This window comes from Lepisosteus platostomus, chromosome 9, assembly GCF_059453375.1.
Source record: "Lepisosteus platostomus isolate fLepPlt1 chromosome 9, fLepPlt1.hap1, whole genome shotgun sequence".
Taxonomy (NCBI): domain Eukaryota; kingdom Metazoa; phylum Chordata; class Actinopteri; order Semionotiformes; family Lepisosteidae; genus Lepisosteus; species Lepisosteus platostomus.
Window position 1 is genome coordinate 56753422 of NC_142619.1, and position 22422 is coordinate 56775843.

General features: G+C 37.1%; 1 protein-coding gene across 2 annotated transcripts in view; it reads left to right on the forward strand.

Annotated features, from left to right (window-relative positions):
- etnk1 (ethanolamine kinase 1) overlaps nt 1-20146 on the forward strand; it is a 31083-nt gene extending 10937 nt beyond the window's left edge. Inside the window, exons 3-9 of one of the 2 annotated variants that reach the window (XM_088645766.1) lie at nt 691-831; nt 3133-3275; nt 6102-6149; nt 9869-9952; nt 10463-10623; nt 15540-15613; nt 16026-20146. In XM_088645766.1, the coding sequence (XP_088501892.1) occupies nt 691-831; nt 3133-3275; nt 6102-6149; nt 9869-9952; nt 10463-10623; nt 15540-15613; nt 16026-16098 (724 nt within the window). In that variant the 3' untranslated portion in view covers nt 16099-20146. The remainder of the gene's footprint in view (nt 1-690; nt 832-3132; nt 3276-6101; nt 6150-9868; nt 9953-10462; nt 10624-15539; nt 15614-16025) is intronic. The other variant, XM_088645767.1, reaches the window with a different exon arrangement.
- Nucleotides 20147-22422: the final 2276 nt, after the last annotated feature.

Sequence of the window (22422 nt, forward strand, 5' to 3'; positions counted from 1 at the left end):
CCTTTCTCATAATTCGCTGGGCTGCACATCAAAGAAATATGTCTCTGATGGGCCTCGGCAAAGGTCAGCCCGAAACACAGTTTTGCTTAACGGAACACTTCTAGCTCTGAAGTTGGAAGTGGTCAGCTCAGTGAACAGCCAATAAAAGGATTTGCTAGTTAGAATGCTACATGGAGGCCCAAACTTCCCTAATACTGGAACGTGGACAAAAACTGTTTTTTTTTTGGCGGTTGAGAGATGATCATGCAAGACAGAGAGATCACTGCAGTACTCTTAATACTGTATGGGTAGCTTTACATAGTGCAAGGCGATGGCTGGGGACTACATTGAGTGTAGCCCTCCACCAGCAGAGTATTTACTCAGTAAAGGTTATGCCTGGAATTCACTCCAAGCAACAGCATTTATCCACAACTACAGTAAATTGCTGAAGTGCCAAATTGGTAAGGTGTCTTGTGTTTTGAACAGAATTATTGCTGTCGAATTGTTACCCTACAAGTGACTTTGTATATGGAACGTAAAACACGTTAATTATTCATTTCAGCAAGTTGAGTTACTTTAGACCTTTTAGTTGTTCTCTTAAATATATATTGGTGAGAACGTTTCTGGAGAAACGTAGTCTTTATCATTTTTAGATGACTCTGTAATCATAAGGGTACTGTAAGCAGTTTAATTCTTTCCTTTTCTCTGCAGGCTTATTGCTAGGCAGATGGCTAAATACCACACCATTCATGCTCACAATGGCTGGGTTCCAAAGTCTAACTTGTGGCTGAAGATGGGAAAGTATTTTTCCCTAGTCCCTACTGAATTTGAAGACAAGACAGTAAACCTTAGGTAAGTGAATTAAAAACTCAAAAAAGTAGCTATGTGCATGTCAATTTGAAAGCTGGAGAAAAGGCCTTGAATTACAGGAAGTATTTCATTGTTTCTTTTTAGAGTCACATGCATATGTTAAAGAACTCCGATGAATGCCAAAACCCCGAGGCACAAAACAAAACTGAACCCATATTTCACCACCTGTGGAATTTCTTTCCACACGATTCTAAGCCAATTAAGACAGGCGTGTCCTATTTCAATCAGACAGGTGGAGGGTTGAGCCAAGCCTCAGTTTGCGCCATCACCCTGCCTTTTCAGTAGTTTAATTTTGAACAAAACAAGAATGTGATCAAGCCTGGGGCTAGGTGTGGCACTGGGGAGATGCTCTCCTAACCTCTGAAGCCTTGCTGTTAGGCTAACGGAAACACTGTGTTAACTGTGGTATACGAACTCTAAACATCAGCAGCCCTGATGCAGTTTTAATACTTAAATGTCAGCAAAGTTCACTTCCATGTTCAGTATTTCATAATATAAGGCATCTAGATTTCTTCTGGGTTTTTTTTCCCCCGAAAAGTGACTCATTACTCATTTGTATTGTCTACCTGAAAAGGAGGTTAACCAGCACTTTAAAATCTGTTAAAAATGTATTTGATCTTTAGCATGTTTGCCTACCTCACAGTTGCAGCTAAACAGATTTTAAGAGCTCTACACTTTCCCTCCACATGTGGGTAAACCTAAAAATTAGTAGTCTAATTATATGTATAATCACATTTGTCGCTCCCAAACTGTCTAAGTTGTGTCCCTTCTCTGTTTTATCAATTTTATCATAGTTGTTAAAGGATTTCTCCAATTGCCATATACATGGTTGAGAACAAAAAATATGGTTTATATTTCATGTTCTGAACCGTGAGTTGCACGATAATCCCTTGGGTTTAGGAGAGATTTATGTTTTGCTAGCAGCCCCAGGTCATTTTGTTGAGAATATCACTATATTAGAAGAAATTCGTTCCAACTTCAGCTGCTTTTTGTGTGAACTTTTACTATTTTTTTCATTCTTCTTTGGACACACACTTGTAAGCAATCTCCCACAGGTCCTGTTTAGATCACCGGAGCCTGGGTTGAATCCATCCAAGTGGTTAATTCATGTTCTGTGTTATGCAAACAAAACCAGCCGTCTCCTTGACTCCTCAGTTTACTGTGATGTTGAGAGTTTAGAGTGTTCTCATGCAACCTGGCTCTCATACTGAATAAGAACTGCCATGTAGTTTTACTACTAAAATACCATAAAATGCTGCTTTGATTTGGAATATAAAGTGAAATATTCATAAAGATTTTGAATTTCTTTCACTTTTGTAGATGTGAGGATACGTAAGCACTGTAATAGCTGCAGGTAAATTTAGTTGGAGATTGGGACTGGGCACTGAGCATGTTTCTGACAGATGTTTAATGTTGACAGTCACAGGAGGTTACACGCAGAATGGGACACGAGAGCTTGCTTCACACCGTGGAGGAGCAGGGAAAGAGGCAGCTGCAGTATAGGAACAAGTGGTTAAATTCTTCACTTTCAGAAACTGCTTATCCAGTTCAGGGTCATGGTGGCCTGGAAAGCACTGAGCGCCAGTCCATCACAGGGCACACTCAGACACACAAACAAGCACACACTCGCATCAGGGTCAGTTTTTACAGAAGCCAGTTAACCTACTAGTATATCTTTGAACTGTGGCAGGAAAACCATGTGAATACGCAAACTCCAGATTGAACCCTAGGAACTAAAACCCGGTGCCCAATGCTAATCTCAGCCACTATGCCTACCATAGCTAAACTCCTATTATTAAAATCAAGACATTTGTATGCTGGTGTTATACAGCATATCCAGGCCACCATAAGCCTGAATTGGAGTGAAACCTCATTTGGCATTCAGTGCTCAGTTTTGGGTCTCTTAACTAGATAGTTAAGGTCAGTGAGGTAAGTTCATTGGCTCAGGGAGTGTCCTACTCTGACAGGCGATAAAGTTGATGAACAAAAGCATTAGCTTCAAGACTTCAAGAAGTGTTGAAGAGAATGTCTGTTTCAGGTATTCAGAATCCCCTAAGGCATTGACAAAAGTGACCCCAAATGACCTAGTCTTATTGGTAAACCTGTTTCCTATAGATTAAAAAGACTCAACTTTTGTGTTTCACAAAAGTTATTCTAAATGTTGGTTTGATACTTGTGCAAAATAAGTCTACAGTTTCAATCTTTGAAAAGCGTACATTGTTTTGATAATGCACAAGGAGAACCCTGACTTAAGTCATAACTATTTATCTTCTTTCCAAACAGGTTTAAACGGGACATCCCAAGTCCCACACAGCTCAAGGAGGAGATGGCCTGGATGCAGAACAGTCTCTCAGATCTAGGTTCACCTGTGGTTTTGTGTCACAATGATCTCTTGTGTAAGAACATAATCTTCAATGAGAAGGAAGGTGAGTGTCAGTAGCAGAACTGGTTTTATATGCTTGTTTTAAATAGGTGTGTTTGCAGTGTCTGAATCAGTTTTATCTAGTGCCTGAATTACAGTAATTATAAGCTGAAGATATTTCATCGTAGTACTTGGGCATTTGGGGGGTATATAGCCTTCTAGTTTGGTAAAATGAAATAATACTTGTTCTTCAGTTTTGTGCATGATTCACTATTTAACACTTAACCTGCCACGGTGACTTCAGTTATAACTACAGTACTTACATTATTTCCTACTTTGGGAAATACAAAATCGATCATCCTAAATATATTTAATATCTCTATCAATTAAGCGGCTTTTCGAAACCTATGTATAAAAAGTTTTGGCATGCTGTAGTGTTGTATCTTAATATCTTGCCATTTTTTTATGTCAAAAGGATAAACATTCGCTGCCAGATTGTATTGGCGCTTTCTATTTTCATAGTCACATTTAAGAGCTGGAAGAATATGAGAAACTTCATTGTCCCAAAAATTTAGAAAGGAGACCCTTAATTGTGAATACTAACAGTGCATTGGCAACATGTTAGAAAATACCGAACCTTGCTTTAAGTCAATGAAACTACTTACTAGTGGTGGTGAAATCTGGGCCTTCTAGTGTCTGGTGAACTTCAGCTCTCAAATGTAGTTGAATTAATTAACTCAGTTGGTCTAAATTCAGTTTTCAGGTCTCAACTATTGAGCATTTTTTTTGGTACTTGTAAAACTTGTACCTGTACCTACAAACAGAACAGGGCTTAGCCTGTAGACATTTTGGACTCAGTTTAGTGAAAAAATAAATTATATATGGCACTGTCGCAGTTCCCTACTAAATTTGGTGCACACCTAAGAGTCCTAACAATATCCAAAAGCGAAAAAGGCCGTTTGGGTAGCAGAGTAAACTAGTGTGTTTTTTGGTTTGAACGACAGAATCCAAACTGTAAGGATTACTCATTATTCAGTTCATTACTTCTTCAGCCTACTTTGAATGATCTTCCACATCTAAGGGATATAGATTTACTGTAAACAGGACACCCAAATGTTCAATTTCACAAGGCCTGATCAGTACAATTTTCAAAAAGAAGCAAAAAAAAAAAAACTAGGCTGCAAAATGACTTTCAAAGTCCGATTTATGTACCAGAATATCTTGATTTAATTTTCGGAGTGGTTTTCAGAAGGTTCATAGTGACGCGTTTCATCTCAGCCACCTGACAAATATGTAAATAGAGACTCAAAACAGATTTTAGAAGCTACTGTGAGAACTTTAAATGGCAAAAAAAAAGGTATTTTGGAAGCATCACTGTGATTGGATTGTATCTATTCCCAAATCACAATATAGCAAACAACTGCTATCACTTTTTGAAATACAAAAAAGGGATCATGGTCACTGATGTTTAAGAGTACTTAGAGAAATGGTGAATATGTGCCTCAGCAGAGTTCACATTTATATGGAGATGATTAATTCATTTAAAATATACACTCCTGTCAAGACCTGACACTGATCCTTGGCTTTGAATAAAAAATCAGCAAAATGCCAGAAGATCAAATTAATATAACCTTCAGACTTGCATGAAACTATTGGGAAAAGTTCGAATGAACTCTTCTCTCTTATGACTAGCTAGAGATTCTGACAAGAAGCAACACAGTGTGCTTTGTGTATTTAAAATAACAGCATTGTTCAGCTTTCACAGATTCACTCATCTTAAAGAAATCATTAAGTTGGGCTTGAACATCTAAATTGGCAAACACTGGAAATTTGGCATTGCTAATTACTGAGCCTTACTGCACCTCCACAAAATTATTTGGTTTCATCAAAGCAGGCACTCCTTTGGCATGCAAAATGTTGGGAAGCGTTGAACTAGAATGCAGTTGAACTAGAAAGTTTAGTCAAGATACAGCTATACGTAGTATGTCTTAATGGATATGAAGCACGCTCTAATACAGAACTTCAGTAGCAGACTTTGAGAGAGAGAGAGAGAGAGAGAACGAGTGAGTGAGAGAGACTATAATAATCTTATGTGCAATATTCGGGTAAGGCAGGCTAGTCATACCCTACTGATGATGTGTTGTTGCAATAGAAATCCTGCTCAGTAAGAGAAACAACAGGAATTTGTGATGTACTGAAGGATTATGTGATAGTATAAAATTTGAGTATTCATAAGAAAACACTACATAAAAAATATCCTAGTTGTTTTTTTTTTTAAGTTCTACCTCTGGCAGGTTAAGTGTTAAATCATCTTTTACATACAGTATACATTTGACTTTTGAAGGCTGTCAACCAGCTTAATTTAACTATGTTTTCTAAAAATGGCATTATGTCAAACAGTGTCTTTTGTCAGTGTAATGTCAAATCACTTGGCTTGGTTGGGCATATGTTTTCAACTGACAAGTAAATTTCAGATTTTCCCTGTTTTTTTTTTTGTTTTGTTTTCTTAACAAACATTAAAACATCTCCTGATTTAAAAGTGAAAAATCAAGCTTTAAAGATATGTGATGAAATCCTAGCTCATCCCCCAAAATGGATCTCAGCAGTTGCCTGCTACAAGACAACACCATAGTTTTATATTTTTTGGCACTGTGAATTGTAATTTGTTTCAATGTATTTTATTCCTGCCTAATCCATTATGTTTTACATACAGTATGTTAGACAAGGCAATGAATATGCACGTGGCACACAGTGTATTTTAAAGTCCACATTCCGATACTTTTGTGCACTTAAGCGCCAAGACTTGCCACCAAAGGGGAAGACGTCTACCCCTAGTAGATGTTTTAGGGAGCACTTTCACAGCTCCTTCTGTCTAGATTTTCTCTCCTAGGACCGGCAGGAGAAAGCGGGAGTCCAGTGGGACAGCTGTTGACTCCAGGTGCTGGAGTCTCCCTTCTAATACTGGAGAAAGTAGAACTGACTTGTTCTATTAAATCTTGTCTGGAGCAGGTCCAGTACTTTAACTGGTTTTGTCTCTTAATTTCCGTATTTCTTCAAATTTATTACAGAGTGCAGAAAAGTTAACAATCTCTTGGCTTATGAAAGATAAGAGAAAGGCATTGATTTTTTTTTAATTACTTTTTCTATGAGATACAATTTTGGTGTCCATTAAAGGTTTGAGGTTTGGTTACTGTGATTTCAGTTAATGTTTTATTCTCATGCACTCATAGACAAGTAGTTTAAAGTTTTTTATAATGTAACTAATAGACTTCTTCAGATCAAGTTTGATTTTTTTTATCAGTTGATTTAGAAACATATAAAAACATTTTCTGGTAAACTTTTGATATTCCTCTTTAAGAACTGTTTTATCCACAGTATGTCATAAGTTTTGTAATCTGTTAGAATTTGTCAGTAGACCTCTGTTCTCTTGGATACTGCCTGGAGAAATTTCAGTTCCAGAACAAACATCACACTGGTAACTCTTAGTTATTAAAGTCCCCTTTTAATTATGTATTAGCTGATTGTTTAGTTCGAATCATTTAAAAGAGCATAATGTGGACTTACTGCTTCAGAAAAATCTGTGACCTTATTTTGTTAGAGGAACATCGTAAAAGAAAACCATGATAAAACCTGTTTTAAAACCTGTTAAAAAAATGTTTTTAAAATGCATGTCTGTTGTGACAGTCATGTTGTGTGATAGATGTTTTTCCACCTATGAAACCAGAGAAGCAAATACCATATGGTTTTCTAAATGTTTTTGTTAAGGTAATACTTTAAAGTTCAAGGGGGGTGTTTTTTTATATGGACTTGAGTGTTAGTGTGTACTAACTTGAATTCAATAACCAAACCTCAATACTTCACTTATTAACTGACTTGGACTTGTGTGTTACTTTACAAGTTTAATTTATCATGTAAAGGTTCTTTGCCGAACATATCTGAGGTATAGTGACTCAACCTTAAATTTAAATGTTTAATTTGGCCTTTTCAGTCCTCATAGAAAGCCATGACTTATTTTTAAACCTGAAAACTTTGTAAATCCATACTTAATAATGTTGAACGTTTTTCACTTATTTCCACTCTAAAAGTTTTGCTTAATAGTTCCAAATTTATCCTTTAAAATAATCACTGACAGGTGTCATTTACAATGGAGGCAAACATTTTAAAAAACCTAATGCTATTATGTAACTCGAATCTCTGCCCATTCTGCTCAAGTTCTTTGTACCCTGTGAGATGTATAATGATATTTCAGTACAGGTTACATTGCATAGTTCTACATGTAGGAACGTCTTTCCTGCCTTCTAAATGAATCATATATTGCTTCACTGTAGATGCGTGATCATCAATGCCTATTACGTTTTTTGGCAACAGTCATGTACATAATTTAAAATAAGCATCACATTCTATGCCGTATCTTATTGAATAGCATAAACCCGGCCAGGCACATCTGAAACATTTTTCTTGTTCCATTTAAAATCTATACACTAGTTCAACTATAGTAGTTCTGTCCTGACACTGTTCACTGTTCACCCACAAAGTGTGTGTGTGCATTTTACTTCTCCAAGGAAGCTACAGCAGTCAGTATTATCAAACCAAACCAAATGCAGTGTAGTTTTGTTGTCCTTACTGCAGCAAACATGAATCAAAATCAGACCTGGTCATCAAATAATTTAAACTAAAATTTGTGGCAGTGGAAGTTTTTATTGAAAAAAAGTTTAAATCAAAGGTAGCTGAAACTAATCATATTTTGAAATGCATTCATTCTGATAAGATTTTGTCCCCATTTTAAGTGCTCCCTGTCTAATATCAAATATTTTAAAGGAGGAATTTGAAAATAAAAAGGTTAATTTATTTTAAGCCCTAAGTATTGTACTTTAATATTTCCTGTACAGTTTATTTAGCTAATACAAAAAGTGTTTTTGTTACATTGAGGTTTCTCATTATTGATCATATTTATAACTAGTAAAACTGAAATTCAAGGAGAAGAGCTAAAAAGTCCTATTTTTTTTCCTTTATAAGGGAAGCCAGTTTATGTTCTTAGTTTTTTATCTAAACATTTTGTAGTATTTTTTAAAATAACATATACTACATATATTCTTGAGACATGTATTGGAATTGGAATATTGTATCACCATTTCTAAGTGCAATGATGTTACCCCTGATGAACATTGGAAGCATTCTTGGCCATAATGTAATGCAAAACCTTGAACTCATTTAGCACAAAATATTAAATTTAAGGTTGAAACCCAAACACCTGAACTGTCGTAAAGAATGCTTCTCATTTATAGTACACTGAGTTTAGCTTGTTAAAAAAGGCTCGCTAATCGTAGTGTTTTGCATTTTGCACTAACAAATTGCGTCGTGCTCCAGTCAAATTCAATGCAAATCATGAAGGTCGATTCTTCACTTTAGGATGCGATTGCTATTGCTTAAAATTCCTGTTAATACACTATACGTTTTGTGTTAGTAAGCCACATGGTCTTCAGGTTAGGTGTCTAAGGGCTTCTGCTCCTGTAATACAGGGAGATTAAACGCTCTTCTGAGTTGGTTAGTGTGCAGAACAGAGCGGAGCTGGTGGTAACCGCCAAGTGTTATACAGCATTGTAAAGTGAAGTTTTTTTTTTTGTTTTGTGAGATGTGAGTTTGCCGAATTCTCTTCGTCTGCTGCACATTAGGTTTGAATTTGCTGCCCCAGGGCAGCTGCGCCAAGCTGCTTTAGCGCACTGACTGGAGGTCTTTGGCACCACTTGTTCTCTTGTGCCTCCCCACCTCAGGACAGCACGCTGCCTGGTAACCACCTAATACCCATCTAATTCTTAGCTACTTTATGTGCACCATGTAAAGTAAAACGGGAATGTGCTTGGAAGCAAACATTACTAGTGTATGGAAAAAATACCACTGCACAAGTTATTTTTGGTAAAATGACAGTTTTAAGATGTTTAAGTAAAAATGCTAGTAGATCTAGAAGACTCAGGATTGTTTGTAAAAGTTGTAAAAGTTGTAAAAGGAAGAGAAAAAAAATTGTATTTAATTTCTTGTGATGAAATTGGGTAAGATTTTGTTTTTATTATTGTTAATACTTAGAGTATCAGGAAAAAAATGTCAACTGAAAGATGTTTTACTCAACATTTAACACAAGAGGGCACACTTACCCTTTTTAATAGTTCAGACAGTCTAAACACTGCAAACCTCACTCTGTGGGAGTTGTATATGCACAGTACCTCAGTATATTCTGGACCTAGATGTCCGTGTATACATATGAACAGTTTTGCTCTTGAATTGTGCATATTCAGGACAGACTGAGGCCTGGATTAAATAAAAGCTTCCAACACAGCTCCCAACTGCAGCACAGGAATCCTCTGACAACCCAAAGTCACATGAAACCTCTTGGCTAAGAATTTGTGATCTGCTATTGAGCCAGAGTTTTGTTTCAGTCCAGGCTAGTTTAAACTAAGCTACCACAGACCTGCAGTTTTCTTAATTTCAAAATTCAAAATCTTACCCTAAACTAAACTGCATGTGCACTGTTTACATAAACTCATTGGATTTCTTTTGGATAATGTAATACATAGTACAGTCTGGAGATGTCTGTGACTTTTAGCAAAACTTTCACAAACTTCTTCTAAATGTTTTCTTTTATTATTTGTATGTCGCACATAGGTAAAGTAAAGTTCATAGACTACGAGTATACTGGCTACAACCATCAGGCCTATGACATTGGGAACCATTTTAATGAGTTTGCAGGTAAGCAAACAGGATGAGTTCACATTTTTCTACGCCTTTGTTTTCATATGTGGTAGTGATTAACATGTTTAAGGTTCATTATTTCTATAGTGAATTTGGTCATTTTGGTCAAGTTTCTAAGACCTGGAACTCTAAAAAAAAAAAAAAAATGTCCTTGTATACTCCTAATTACCTACCTAGGCTTGCATCTTAAAAGTAAAGGAATTTCTTACACTTAATATAGTTTTGGGATTTTTATATCGGGGGTGTCCAGCATTTTTATAATGGCTTTGTTTATTATATCGTATTACCTCTTATTGAGTTCTTAGTTTTTATTTTGTTGAGAGTGATTAAGAGCATTAAAGACAATAAAAAATTATAAAAACAATAATTCCCCCCAATCCATAAGGCCTCGCCATTCATGGCTTATCCTAAAACCTTTATGTAAAATTATTAAAATCTCTCTCCGTTTTCTTTATTTAAGTATGATCCCTTCAGTTCACTAAGTATGCGCTGTTGTATTTCATCCAGGTATAAATGATGTGGACTACAGCTGCTACCCTGACAAAAGCCTGCAGATGGAATGGCTAAGAGCCTATCTTGAAGCTTACAAAGAGTACAAGACTCACAGTTCTGAGGTTTCTGACAAAGAAGTTGAAGTTCTCTATGTTCAAGTCAACCGATTTGCTCTGGTAAGTAGGCTTAAGTCAAAGCTATAATACCATTTGGCTTTCAGCAACAGTGGCTTTGATATTTCACATACCCTTTCATTAGTGGCTTTCAAAGCATAACTTGTTACTAGCTCACAGGAGGACTGTAAAACAAGAATAACGACTAACTGCATGTTTGTGCTTTATTCTGTAATCATTAGTCATATACATGCAGTACACATAGAGTAATAATTAAAATGGTAAGGTTCCTAATTGAGGGTGCTGATATAAAGTTTGGTATGCAGCTGTTGGAAAGGTTTTTATATCCATATTGCCACTGTTTTTTTCCATTTACTAATCATGTTTATGCTGCTTCTTATAAATTAATTCGCTAGGTATACAAGATGGACTGTATGACTACACATCACTGTTTATATTCTGGAAACTGACAAGGTCCATTTTTGAGAAGACAGGTTATGTCATTTCAATCAATATTTGCTGTCCATGGAGCTTTTAACTCTAGTGAGCTCTTTTGTGCATCTAATATGCAAACTACGTCCTGTAACAGAGGATGTAATCTGCTATAATTTCTAATGCAGGAGGAAATGTCAGGCTAACAAATAGTATTAACAAGGAGGATTGCAGATCAATGGATCCTTAAATCCCATAATGCGTTGGAGTATTCTCTTTATACCCACTTTGATGTTAATTTCATATCCTGCTCTGCCTGCTTTTAATCGCTTCTCATTACTGAATCTCCAAAGAGTTTCTTCCACGTTTACCTTTCATTTTTAACAGTTTGCTTTTTTTTCCAAGACCTAGCTTGAAGAAGCACAGGCAGTGGCTTTTTGGTATTTGTCCTCCAGTTGCTGGAGGTGTATCCAGCTGTACCTAGGTGTACTGAAACACTGCTATAGCTGAAGTGTTAATTGTAAAGGTAGTGTAAGTTACCATTTCAAGTAAAGTTATCTAGTATCTACTTTTTTTCTCATTTCCCCCAAAAATAGGCTTCCTCATGTCTTGCCAGGGAGAGTCTTGTGCTTTAATGTTATTTATTTAAACATTATTTATTTATGAAACTGCGTGGACCTATGAAAACGTAAATGATGGAGAGTGAAGTTCACAGCTGCCCAAAGACACGTGTGGTATTATTACAGTATGATGCACTGTTTCAGTCCATGCGGGACGTGACAAGGACTTGTATGGCGGATGCATTGCTAAGGCTCGTGGGAGATGCTCTGTGAATGGGCAGAGAATGTCCTGTGAAAAGAAAAGGGCCCTTGCTAGACTTGCTGAAATGAAAAATTGAACCCATTGTCTTGTTTCCATGGTGGCTCTGGCAAGAGGATCGAAATACAAAGGCTTCTTGTTTGTACCTCCTTTGCACGTAATCAGCATTATCAAAAGGATCATCTTACTAAATTAAATCAAGATGAAGAACGGCGTGCAGTGTGAGGGTGGCGTTAAATAACCATTTAGAAGTGAATGCGAAATGTACTGCTCCCTTATTTTACTCTGTCGCAGCCATATGTGAGCAGGGCCTTAGATTTACTGTGTCAGCCAGATGCACGTTCTTTGTTACCGTGTTGCCATTTTGATCCTGCCAAGAAGAAAGCCTGTGTGTTCATTATGTGTACCTGTTGTTCCCTGCTAATTGTCCTCTAAATATACAGACCGTCTTTACAGCTTGCAGGAGAAACCAGAGAACGTGTAGCGTTTACAAAGACCGATCTAGCAAGCAAAGCTGTAATTGGGCCGATTTGAGGGAAATGATTCAAATCCAGTGTCTGAACTTTTTTAGACGTCCATTACTTTAGCTGTCTTTAATTAGAAGACTTTGGTAGGCTTCAGATTTAACTAATGTAGACAAGTGGTAGGTGGGCGGTCATTATTGGTGCCAGGTTGCTGGACTGTGCTCTATAGGTTAGAGACAACTGCACTTCTCACCGAGGAAGGACCTCACTGTAGTACAGACCCCCATGTCGGTATCCTGGAAAGATGATCGGTCCATAATCTGTCAAGTGTTTCAGACAGCCCGAACAGAAAATTGCAGAGGATTTTAATTGACAGGCTTACAGAGGCAGGAAGCCGGTGAGACGCGTGTATAAACTGTGCCATTGTATTGTTTCTCTCTCATCAGTAACTGCTTTTAATTAAAACCACTTTCAGATGCGGTAGTAGGCAGCTTATGGTTTGATTTTTCCATCTTGTAGATAGTTAGAATCTTATTTGGTGATACTTTGATCATTTTATATCTCCAGTGTTTAAAGAGCTTACCTGTGCTATCCCTTACAGTGTCATTAAACAGCACTGATTGAGCTGAATTTGGTTTGTTAAGGGCAGTGTGCTCTTCCTACTGGGGGAATGGTGTATTGTGTCTGGGGGGGCACTAGCATTTATTTTAAAATTTTTATGTGCTGGTTTTCGCTTTCTTTAGTCGAAACTAGACCGTTAACATTTCTCTTGTTTGTGTATGATGTGAATCGATTTTGCCAGCCTAGAATACATCTCCTGCACTAGCGTCTTAAATATTGTTGTGGCAGTGTTGCTGCAAGTGTTTTTGTTGCTCTCTCGGTGAAGTCAGTATTACTTTGAAGTTCCCAAACAAGGGTGACTCAAAGGCTAGTGTTTTCTGCCTGTTCTTTGATGTTCTTCTTAAAATTCACTATCGTTTTCCTTTTTTATGAAAAATGAGTATTAAAAGCTGCAATAATAATAGTTTATACAAAATACTAATTAAATGAAATTGATGCCTATACAATTTTAGTAAATTATAAATGTAGTATATCATTTCCATTTAATTAACAGTTTGGGCATTGTAATTCATTGTGTAGAGCCTTCTTTTACTTGCAAATTAAGACCTCTTTCAAAAACCACCACAAAAAATCTTGCATTTTTCCCCTTGCAAAATAAAAGAGGAAAACATACTTTCAAAAGAAAGTACTTTAATCTTCTCTGTGCTTTCCTGAATGCACCTTGAAAGAAGCAGCCCTTGCACAATAAAAATTGGCCATTGTAAATATCTTAATTGAATGTGACAATGGCTTTGTTGCTGCGGAGAGCACACACTTCACTTTCCCAATTAAAAATAATTGAAACGGCAGAGAATGGATTAAACTTGGAATTTTAGAACATTTGAAGACAATAGAAACAACATTGCTGGCAATGAGAATGAAAAACAATTTTTTAGCGCTGACCAGGGTTATGCCAGTTATCCTATTATCTTTCAGCACAAGCCTCGTTTAGGGAGCCAGTTGAGCTGGATAAATATTCTGAATCATAGTAAGCTGAGCATATTGAGAAAAACTGTGTACAGTGTTATTTTGTTTCTTTTGACTTGATTTCTGAGTGTCATGCAATACAGAAAGCCCCCCTGCTGAAGTATTCAGTTGGTAATGGTGTGCACAGTAATAGGGTGCCTATTGCACTGAGCCTTTGTCCTTGCTAGCTTACTAATTATCTTGGGATTCCTCTACAACTAGGTCCAGTTTAAAAAAGAGATTGGAGCTTTGTGGTTTATATCACTGTAATTCCACCGGTATCCACAAGGTGGTGCTGGTGTGTTTGGTAAGATTTAGCAACGCTGTAATAATAAACTGGTTGAGACTTTTAAAGGGAAACGTGGAGTAAAGCAGCATTCAGTGTTCGTATCTACTATCCATAGTATAGATGGCAGACCTCACTATGTAAAATATTTGTGGTAAGTTTATTGTAATAAGCAAAACATTTTAAAAAGACACAAGTGTTCTCTGTTCAAAGCAGGACAGCTAAATCACCGGAACTGAAAGGCCTCGTAAGGTGGAATACCTGAATTCCCAGACTTGAGTTTCACGTTGATTTGTCTGCGTCTTTAGTTAATATTCTGTACAGAAAGCATTCTAATTCAGTTACCATAAATGAAACCAGGGTAATAGTTTCATTAAACTACCTTATCGTGAATTATATGTATTTGTAGACTGGTCTTTCTTCTGATCTAAAGTCTCAAAGGAGCTATTGTTTGAGTCAGGATTTTAGTTTAGTCTGCTGGATGGATGATGGTGATTGTGTTAATTAGAAACAGGCTCGACACAACCTAATTGTGACCTGCCATACCAAACACTGGGTCACAGCTGAATACTCCTTCCATCAAAATGTCTTTTCTTGAATGCATAGTGCCCACTTACAAGTAGCAAATATTCTTGTTTCCTTGAACGTGTGGACGGTGAATGTTTTTTTTCTTGTTTAAAGCATAGAAAGCCTTGTTTATAATATAAGAGGTTTTACTGTTAAAGAAAAACAAAGCTCCTTTTTTTTCCCGTGCTGTTGGCACATTGTATATTTTATGGTGTTTCAGAAAATAAAAAAGGTTACTAATGAGTAGAAGCCATCTGGACCGTTTTGCTGCTTGTAGCTTGTATTTTTCCAAGTATCTTGTCCAGCTGTTTCTTCACAGATTCCAGGGAATCTGTTTCAACAACATGACACAAAATATTCAAACATTATAAAATTGGAAACCAAAGCTTAAGTATTGCTTTATTAGAGTTAACCTGCATGTCTACAAAGATTGCTTGAGTATCTTATTTTTGTCTGGGCAAAGAACATGTTAAGTAAAGATTCCACCAGTATATTCACAAATTCAGCAATACTAAAAAAGTGACAGTAAAAGGTATGTAAAAATCTAGCCATACATTGCATATTCACATGTTTTCCTGACCGAAGAATACACTGAGGTTAGACGGTTTAAAAACAGAACCTTGAGTTTGCATAAAAGATTGATTGTTTTTTTTAATTAATTAATGAATCCTATGCAACCTTTTCTTGAAAGAAGCCAGGGTATCATCTTTTTTTGTTTTAGTTTTGCTATTCTGAAATGTACTTGTCGGAGACATTTTCTTTTAAATGGACATGGGAACGAATGAGCTGGTACAGTGCTGACTGAAGGTGAGAATTTCATGGTTGTATTGCTGTTCTTCCCTCAGGCCTCCCATTTCTTCTGGGGACTGTGGGCTTTAATCCAGGCAAAATACTCCACTATTGAGTTTGATTTTCTTGGGTGAGTATATAGCTCTTGTTGGGGTAAAAAAACAAAACAAGAAAGAGACCTGTTTAACCAAGAAACGTGTTTTATGATCACAGTTGCTTTCCAATAAATTTGGCATTAAAGTCAGTGCAAGACCTCAGATACGTATTCAACAAACACATTTTTCGTGTTTGGTACACAGTACATGCGATGGTGGTTTTGTTTTAAATCAGTGTGAGATGCTATATTTTTTTTTAAACTGTTGTTCCAGACCTTTTAGGGTTGGGATATTAAACCGTCTCCTCAGTTTTTTTCTTCTTTGAGAAGGAAAATAAGGCTGATTCTAGGTTTCGTTTAACTGTAATATTAATGAGACTGTTTGCGTTTCTTGCAAATTGTCAAGTTTTGTTATTAACAAGTGTGTATTTTTTCTTTTTGTTTTTAGGTATGCAATTCTCCGCTTTTATCAGTACTTCAAAATGAAACCCGAAGTAATGGCATTGAACTTTCCATTATAAACCAGCAGAATACCTATTCAGTTTTTTCTTTTCTGAAAATGGCAATTCAGAAAATCCTTCCAGGAGTAACGGTTACCGTGTTGGGTTCCCTTTGGTTTCTTTTAACTGTGCATATGATAGAAAAAAATCATCCCTGCAGAAAAAATATCTGCACATTACATTGTTCCAGTGGCTGCATTGGAAGGAGCTTACAAGGATCACATCTGTACTGTAAAGCAACAGGTCTGCACAGGTGCTGCAAAGAGAAGAAAGCTCCACTGCTTCACTACATATGATAATAGAAGTGAATTATTTACTGACGTTTCCTTATTCCAAAGGGGGGAAAAAGTTTGTGAATTACCACGCTACAGTGGTATAAAACATGTACTAATATCTCTTCTCCGTGGTTGACAGTTTCAGTTTTGCCCCCTAAATCTGGCCACTTTTCATAATTTTGATGTCCCAGATTAGATTGTTCTATATTTCAGGTTCTTTGGTACAGTTGCAGTGAATCTGAAATTAGGGACCAAAGTCCTTTATGTTATTGTTTAATGGTTGTTTTCCAGTTAGAGTAAAACTGTAATTTAGAACTGATATGCTGATTTAGTAGTTCCCATTAAAATGGTGATTTCATGAAGGTAACGGCTATTCTGCACCTTCTCATTTTTATTCTGGTGCTACATTAATGTAAATCTTCAAAATAGTGTGGTCAACACAAGCGTACTGAACTGTTTGCTTGTAAATAAGCACATCATACTTTCAGCTCATTTAAGTTGTATGTAGATATTTCATTTTATATATCAATATCAAATGATTTTGAAGCTACTTTTGGAACCTTGGAAAGGTTTAATGTTCCATGTTTTAGGACATTTACAGATTTGAAACGGTTTACCAAGTAAAAGCAAAGATGCGTTATATAGCCTTAATGCCTTAATGTACAAAACATAGGGTAAATACATTTGGTTTCTATATTTATTTTTCATTTCTTATGCACAGGTACAAACTGTTTATGCTTTATTTTTTATAAATCTAGAAACAAAGCAATATGTTAGTGGTATTCCTTATTAGCACTTTTTTGCCTGTAAGTACATGACATATCCCTGGAAACAGTTGAGGTGAAATTGGATAAGTTTTCTTGAGCGGCAGTAACGTGTCATGGCTTTTGACTTTTTAACCACACAGACCTCTTATAGCTGTATGTGCTGTATCGATAGCACTGTACATTGCATTAAAGTGAACCCCTGCCTATTTAGTTTGTAAGGAGAAAAACAAAAGCATGGATATATCCCGTATACTACAGGAATGGCATCCGTCCATTTTCTAATCGATGGATCCAGTACGAGGTTGCAGGGGAGCCGGAGCCTGTGCCACAAGGCAGTGCACACCACGGGCAGGACGCCAGTCCATCACAGGCACACGTACAAACGCTCCCACCGTTCCCAGTTAACCATTTAAGCGGCCAGCATGTCTTTGGGCTGTGGGAGGAAAGCGGACCACCTGGAGGAAAACCCACATGAACACAGGGGGAGCATACTCCACACAGATCGTGCCCGAGCCCCGGACCTGAAGCCAGGTCCCTAGCGTTGCATGGTTGCCATGCTAACCACTGCACCACCACGCTGCCCAACAGGAAAAGTCTTGAAAGAAAATTCTGTAAGGAAAAAAAACCTGATACCATTCCTTTTAGGAACTTCAAAATTATTTGCAATTGTATATTGGAACATATTAATAAGCTTTTGTTTCCTTGCTACGTTTATAACCTTTAACACCGTGACCTTAAAAAGTATTTTAAGGCTCGTGTTTAATTTTGGAAACCAAAATGCATTTTGTGTTCATTAGCCATTTTACTTTTGCTGATGTGCTTGCTTGTAAAGTGCTGAATATTGCAAACATACTGGACAAACTGTAGCATTTATACAAATATAACATGTATTTCAGAAACAGTGTAAGATGCTCTAAGTGTCTGTGCTTACCCAGCTGGGTATGTGAATTATTGTATATAGTGAGTATATCCCTTTTTTCTAAAAAATCAAATTAAAGCCTGGATGAAACTGTGAAATATTTCTGAGACAGAATTTACAAAAGTGAAATAAATCAATCTATTAAGTTTGTGTTTTTTTTTATCATTGCTGATGTTCACTTCTCTTGCACTGTGTATGAAATTAATCTTAAAACAATTTAACTAAAATCTTGGAATTTTATATAAAGAGCAGTGTTTCAGAATAAATACCACAAGCAATGTAGCGTTTATGCAAGCTTTGGTGTTCTAAAAATGTGCTGCTCAGTTTTCATACTGTTCTGTATCTTAAAAGGATAATTGCATTAACACTTTAACCTGTGAAAATAAATAGTGCACATTAGAGAGAATGTTTTCAAAGCAATTAACTAGCACTTTGCATTGTTGCTGTTATACAACATGGACAGGTTGAGAACCTTAAACAAACCTGAGTTTTGTCATCTTTACTAAACGTATTTTTAGTCTAAAACCGTACGGGAGGAAGGTTGGATCGTAATCTCGCCTACCCTTACCTCTCTATGTATTTTTTCTCACGCCCCTCTCTCCACCCCTTCTGCACCTTTACAGCGACTCCCTAGTTCATTCCGCACAAACGTGAGGCAGGTTCAGTCAGCCTTGTCCTTATAGACTGCCATTCCCTCAGCTAGGCGAGGTACACAAAATAACCTCTAATACATTTGTTCCTTTATCACATTCATTGCGATCTAACCAAACGACTGAAAGTATATTTACATTTACATAGTGCTTTTCATCCCAAAGGATACCAAAGCACTTTACAATATAGGAGGGGACTCACTCATCTTCCACTGAATGTCAGCATACACTTGTTTACAAGTGGATGACTCACAGTAGCCAGTAGATTCATCAAGAATGCAGGACCCTTGTATCTGGAGTCTTTAATGACACAAGTATTCAAGGACTTGGTTTGAAGGATGACATGTCTTATTGTAGTGGTCCTGGATAGCATATTGGGGCACTGGTGTGGAAATTCCAGTCCAGGAGGAAGAATATCACCAGCTGGACTTCCAACATTACTGTATATTGAACAAATATATTGAATGTCTACAGTAGATGTTGTGCAGCAGATGGAAAAATGCTGAACAGCTTTGTGAAAAAAACAGTAAAGTTATTTTTTTCTGAAAATATGGAACACACTAATGCATATTAACTAAGGTGTTCATTGTGCTTTAAAACCTTTAAGCAGCTTAAAACTTTTTTTTCATTACTATTTTTAATTTTATACTCTGACTTCCATCTGATAATATGGAAAAGAACATTGAACTTAGTACTGTCTAAAGAATTTGAATGAGAACTTTGAGCAGGTGGATGTATTTGCTGAGGAGAATTTGGAGCATGGTAATTTCATGTCCTGATCTCACCATGGACAGAAGTAACTCTGACACAAAAGTGTTTCACAGTGGCCTAGACCCTATCCCAGGAAGCACTGGGCACAAGGCCAGTCCAGCACAGGGCAGGCACCAACAAAAACACTCATACAAGTGACAGTTTTTACAGAAGCCAATTACTCTACCAGTTTGTCCTTAGACGTATAAACTACACACAGCACTCCAGGTCTGAAATTGAACTCGGTACTTCAGCTCAAGGTAGCAATGCTAGCCACAGTGCCGCCAAGCCACCCTCCAAACAAGAAATTTAAGGATTAATTCTGCGGTATACATATATTAGGATATATTGGGGTCTCAAATGTGGAAATACCAGAAACAAAGCATTTTTGTCACAGGAAATTAATTAAATTTATTGTTTCATTAATGAAAGTATGCTTTCCTTTCTGGCTGAACCAAAGTTTCCTGTGGCAGTGTCCTGAACTGAGAGATCTGTGACCGTTTGGTTTTGAAATTTATAGTGTTAAAATAATTTGTGTTGCAGTGATGAACTACTCTTTCCATGTTAAGAAAAAAAGAGTGAAATCATTAGGCTGTTTTACGCCATTGTATTTTCATTATTGTCAATATCACCATCTGGTTTTTATTCTGTCTTGTGTCCTGTATGGCCTGTTACGAAATAAAGTCACATGAATGTTTTTGACTCTGACTAGAACTAATGGTTTTAGAATTAATACCACAAGCTATGTTCATTGTTCACAATTGACATCGTACAGTATGTTCAATTGTGATTCTTGTCTGGGGGGGGCAGAGCTATTTGTAATGTAACATGGGAAGAACCCAACCAATAAAGTGGGCTGAAACGTCCTTTCTCGACTATATTTGAGGTACAGCTCTACAGCAAATAGAACAATATGCAAGACTTCGACAAAGACATAAATACAGTAAATTGCAGCACCAGCAGTTCTTACCCACACATCAGCTGCTGAGTCGCCCCAAAATCAGGTCAAGTTCCTCGCAAAACCTTCAGCTGACATGTTTTTATCAAGCCTCTTTAAATTGCAGAGGAAACGGCAGTCTGACCATCTTTTTCCTCTTTATATATTTATATTTTGTTTGCTCTGTGGGAGTCCTCCCAGGAAAACCGCAGACCAGTAATTGAAGGGCTGCCATTCAGCAGGACCAGGCCCACTACTGCACACTTCAAATTACAGAGGAGGAGACAGAATCCTGTGTGGGCTGAAGGGCCAAGGGATGAGGATGTTTGGTTGGGACACAATTGCTTGCACGTGCCGTTCGTGTGGGGCAGGCTGCCGTGTGGGCAGGGACAAAGAAACTGGGGGGCAAACAGGAACATGTCTGATTTTCTATGGGTTCATGAAGCGGAGGGGACCGAAAGAATGCTGACACAAAACCGAGACTCAAAAGGAAACCCACGCTGTCTTAAACAACAGCCTACAAGTAATTTGAAGAAATGTTTTAGGAGTTGCTAGCGTGCTACCGTTTCTGTGCACCCCAGTTTTAACTAAGTGTCTGCTGTTCAAAGGGATTCATCACGTTAAATCAAGACAGAAGACCCTTATGCATTTGCCCACCTGCTGTAGGTCCCAGAATGTCATAGGAAGATCACCTGCCCAACCCAAGATGACCCTCAAGCTAGAGGATTTTTGCTGTTCACTCTGTAGCCCTGTTTTTTCTCCAGGTGAGGTGATAGGAGGAATCGTCTAATACAATAGTATTTTGGAACTCATTTCATATACGACAGAAGTCTATAAACTAGAAGTGATGGATCTAGATTTTGGCCAGTGGGTTCCGTCTATTATGGCAAGGATTTTATTGACTGCTCATGGGTGACAGTTACTGATGCCGCAAAAATGAAGTGATTTCTTACTGTCCAGTATACATTGTATGAATGTTTGCAATGTACAGACTACAACATATACATTCTGTGATGCATTTTTCATCTTTTCAGCTTAAGGTCAGCAGGTCAAATTGTAAATATTCCACTGCCTGCTAAAAGGATTATTTCTTTTTCTCACATTTTATTTCAAGGATGTGAATAATTGTAAAAGGATCATTTCTATATGTTTCTTCGTATGTATGAATGTTATTATGTTTAATAATCAAGCTGTGAATACTGAAACTTACCATAGGCAGCATTAGTAATTGAATTAAAGTGAATCCCTCAAGTTATTTCTTCTAAGAGCTGCATTTTAATTAAAGAATTCAATATATGCTATTCATGCCTTGACTTCGTATTTCCACTTGATAAAGGTCAAGTAAAACCCCACTTAAAACTTCAGTAATCATTGCAGAATGTTCATAGAATGAAGAGCACTCAAGCCATACAATGTTAAAACAGATACTCACTCAAGACCTTCAAATCATTTGTAGGGCAAAGGCTCCGATCAGCCTTACTTCCCCTTTTCTAAAATAGCAACAATGGATGTGCATACGTGCACAGTTAGAGTCCTGGAACATTCAGAAAAACAAAAATAACTATAACTTAAATGGGTAACATCCCTGAACCTCCTGTGGAATCTAAATGAATACTTGAACAAAAATGTTGACAATACTTGGACAAAATAGCCGACAAAATGCTCCACAAAGTTAAGGCTTCAGGAGCTAGATGTGGATTTGTTCCTGCACCTGACTCAATGGCCTGGTTTTACAGAGGGACATACCCCAAACAGGTTTGGAAAGTGCGTGTAAAAATAACAGGTTCCATAGCCCTGTGAGTGGTTTCACTGTAGTAAAGTATGGCTAAATGTATAACAAGGGGAGCACTTGTTAGTTTATAAAAACACTCTCATATATACATATACAATATACATATATATGTAACTCAAACATATATTGTATATATACAAAGTAGTTCAGGTGGGAGCTGCTTCAGCATGCGTAGTCTGCAAAGGAACAAGTGATAGGTTTATTCCCTGCTGAAAAGAGAAGAAAGAAAACACGTTTTGGCCGTGGAGCCTTCTT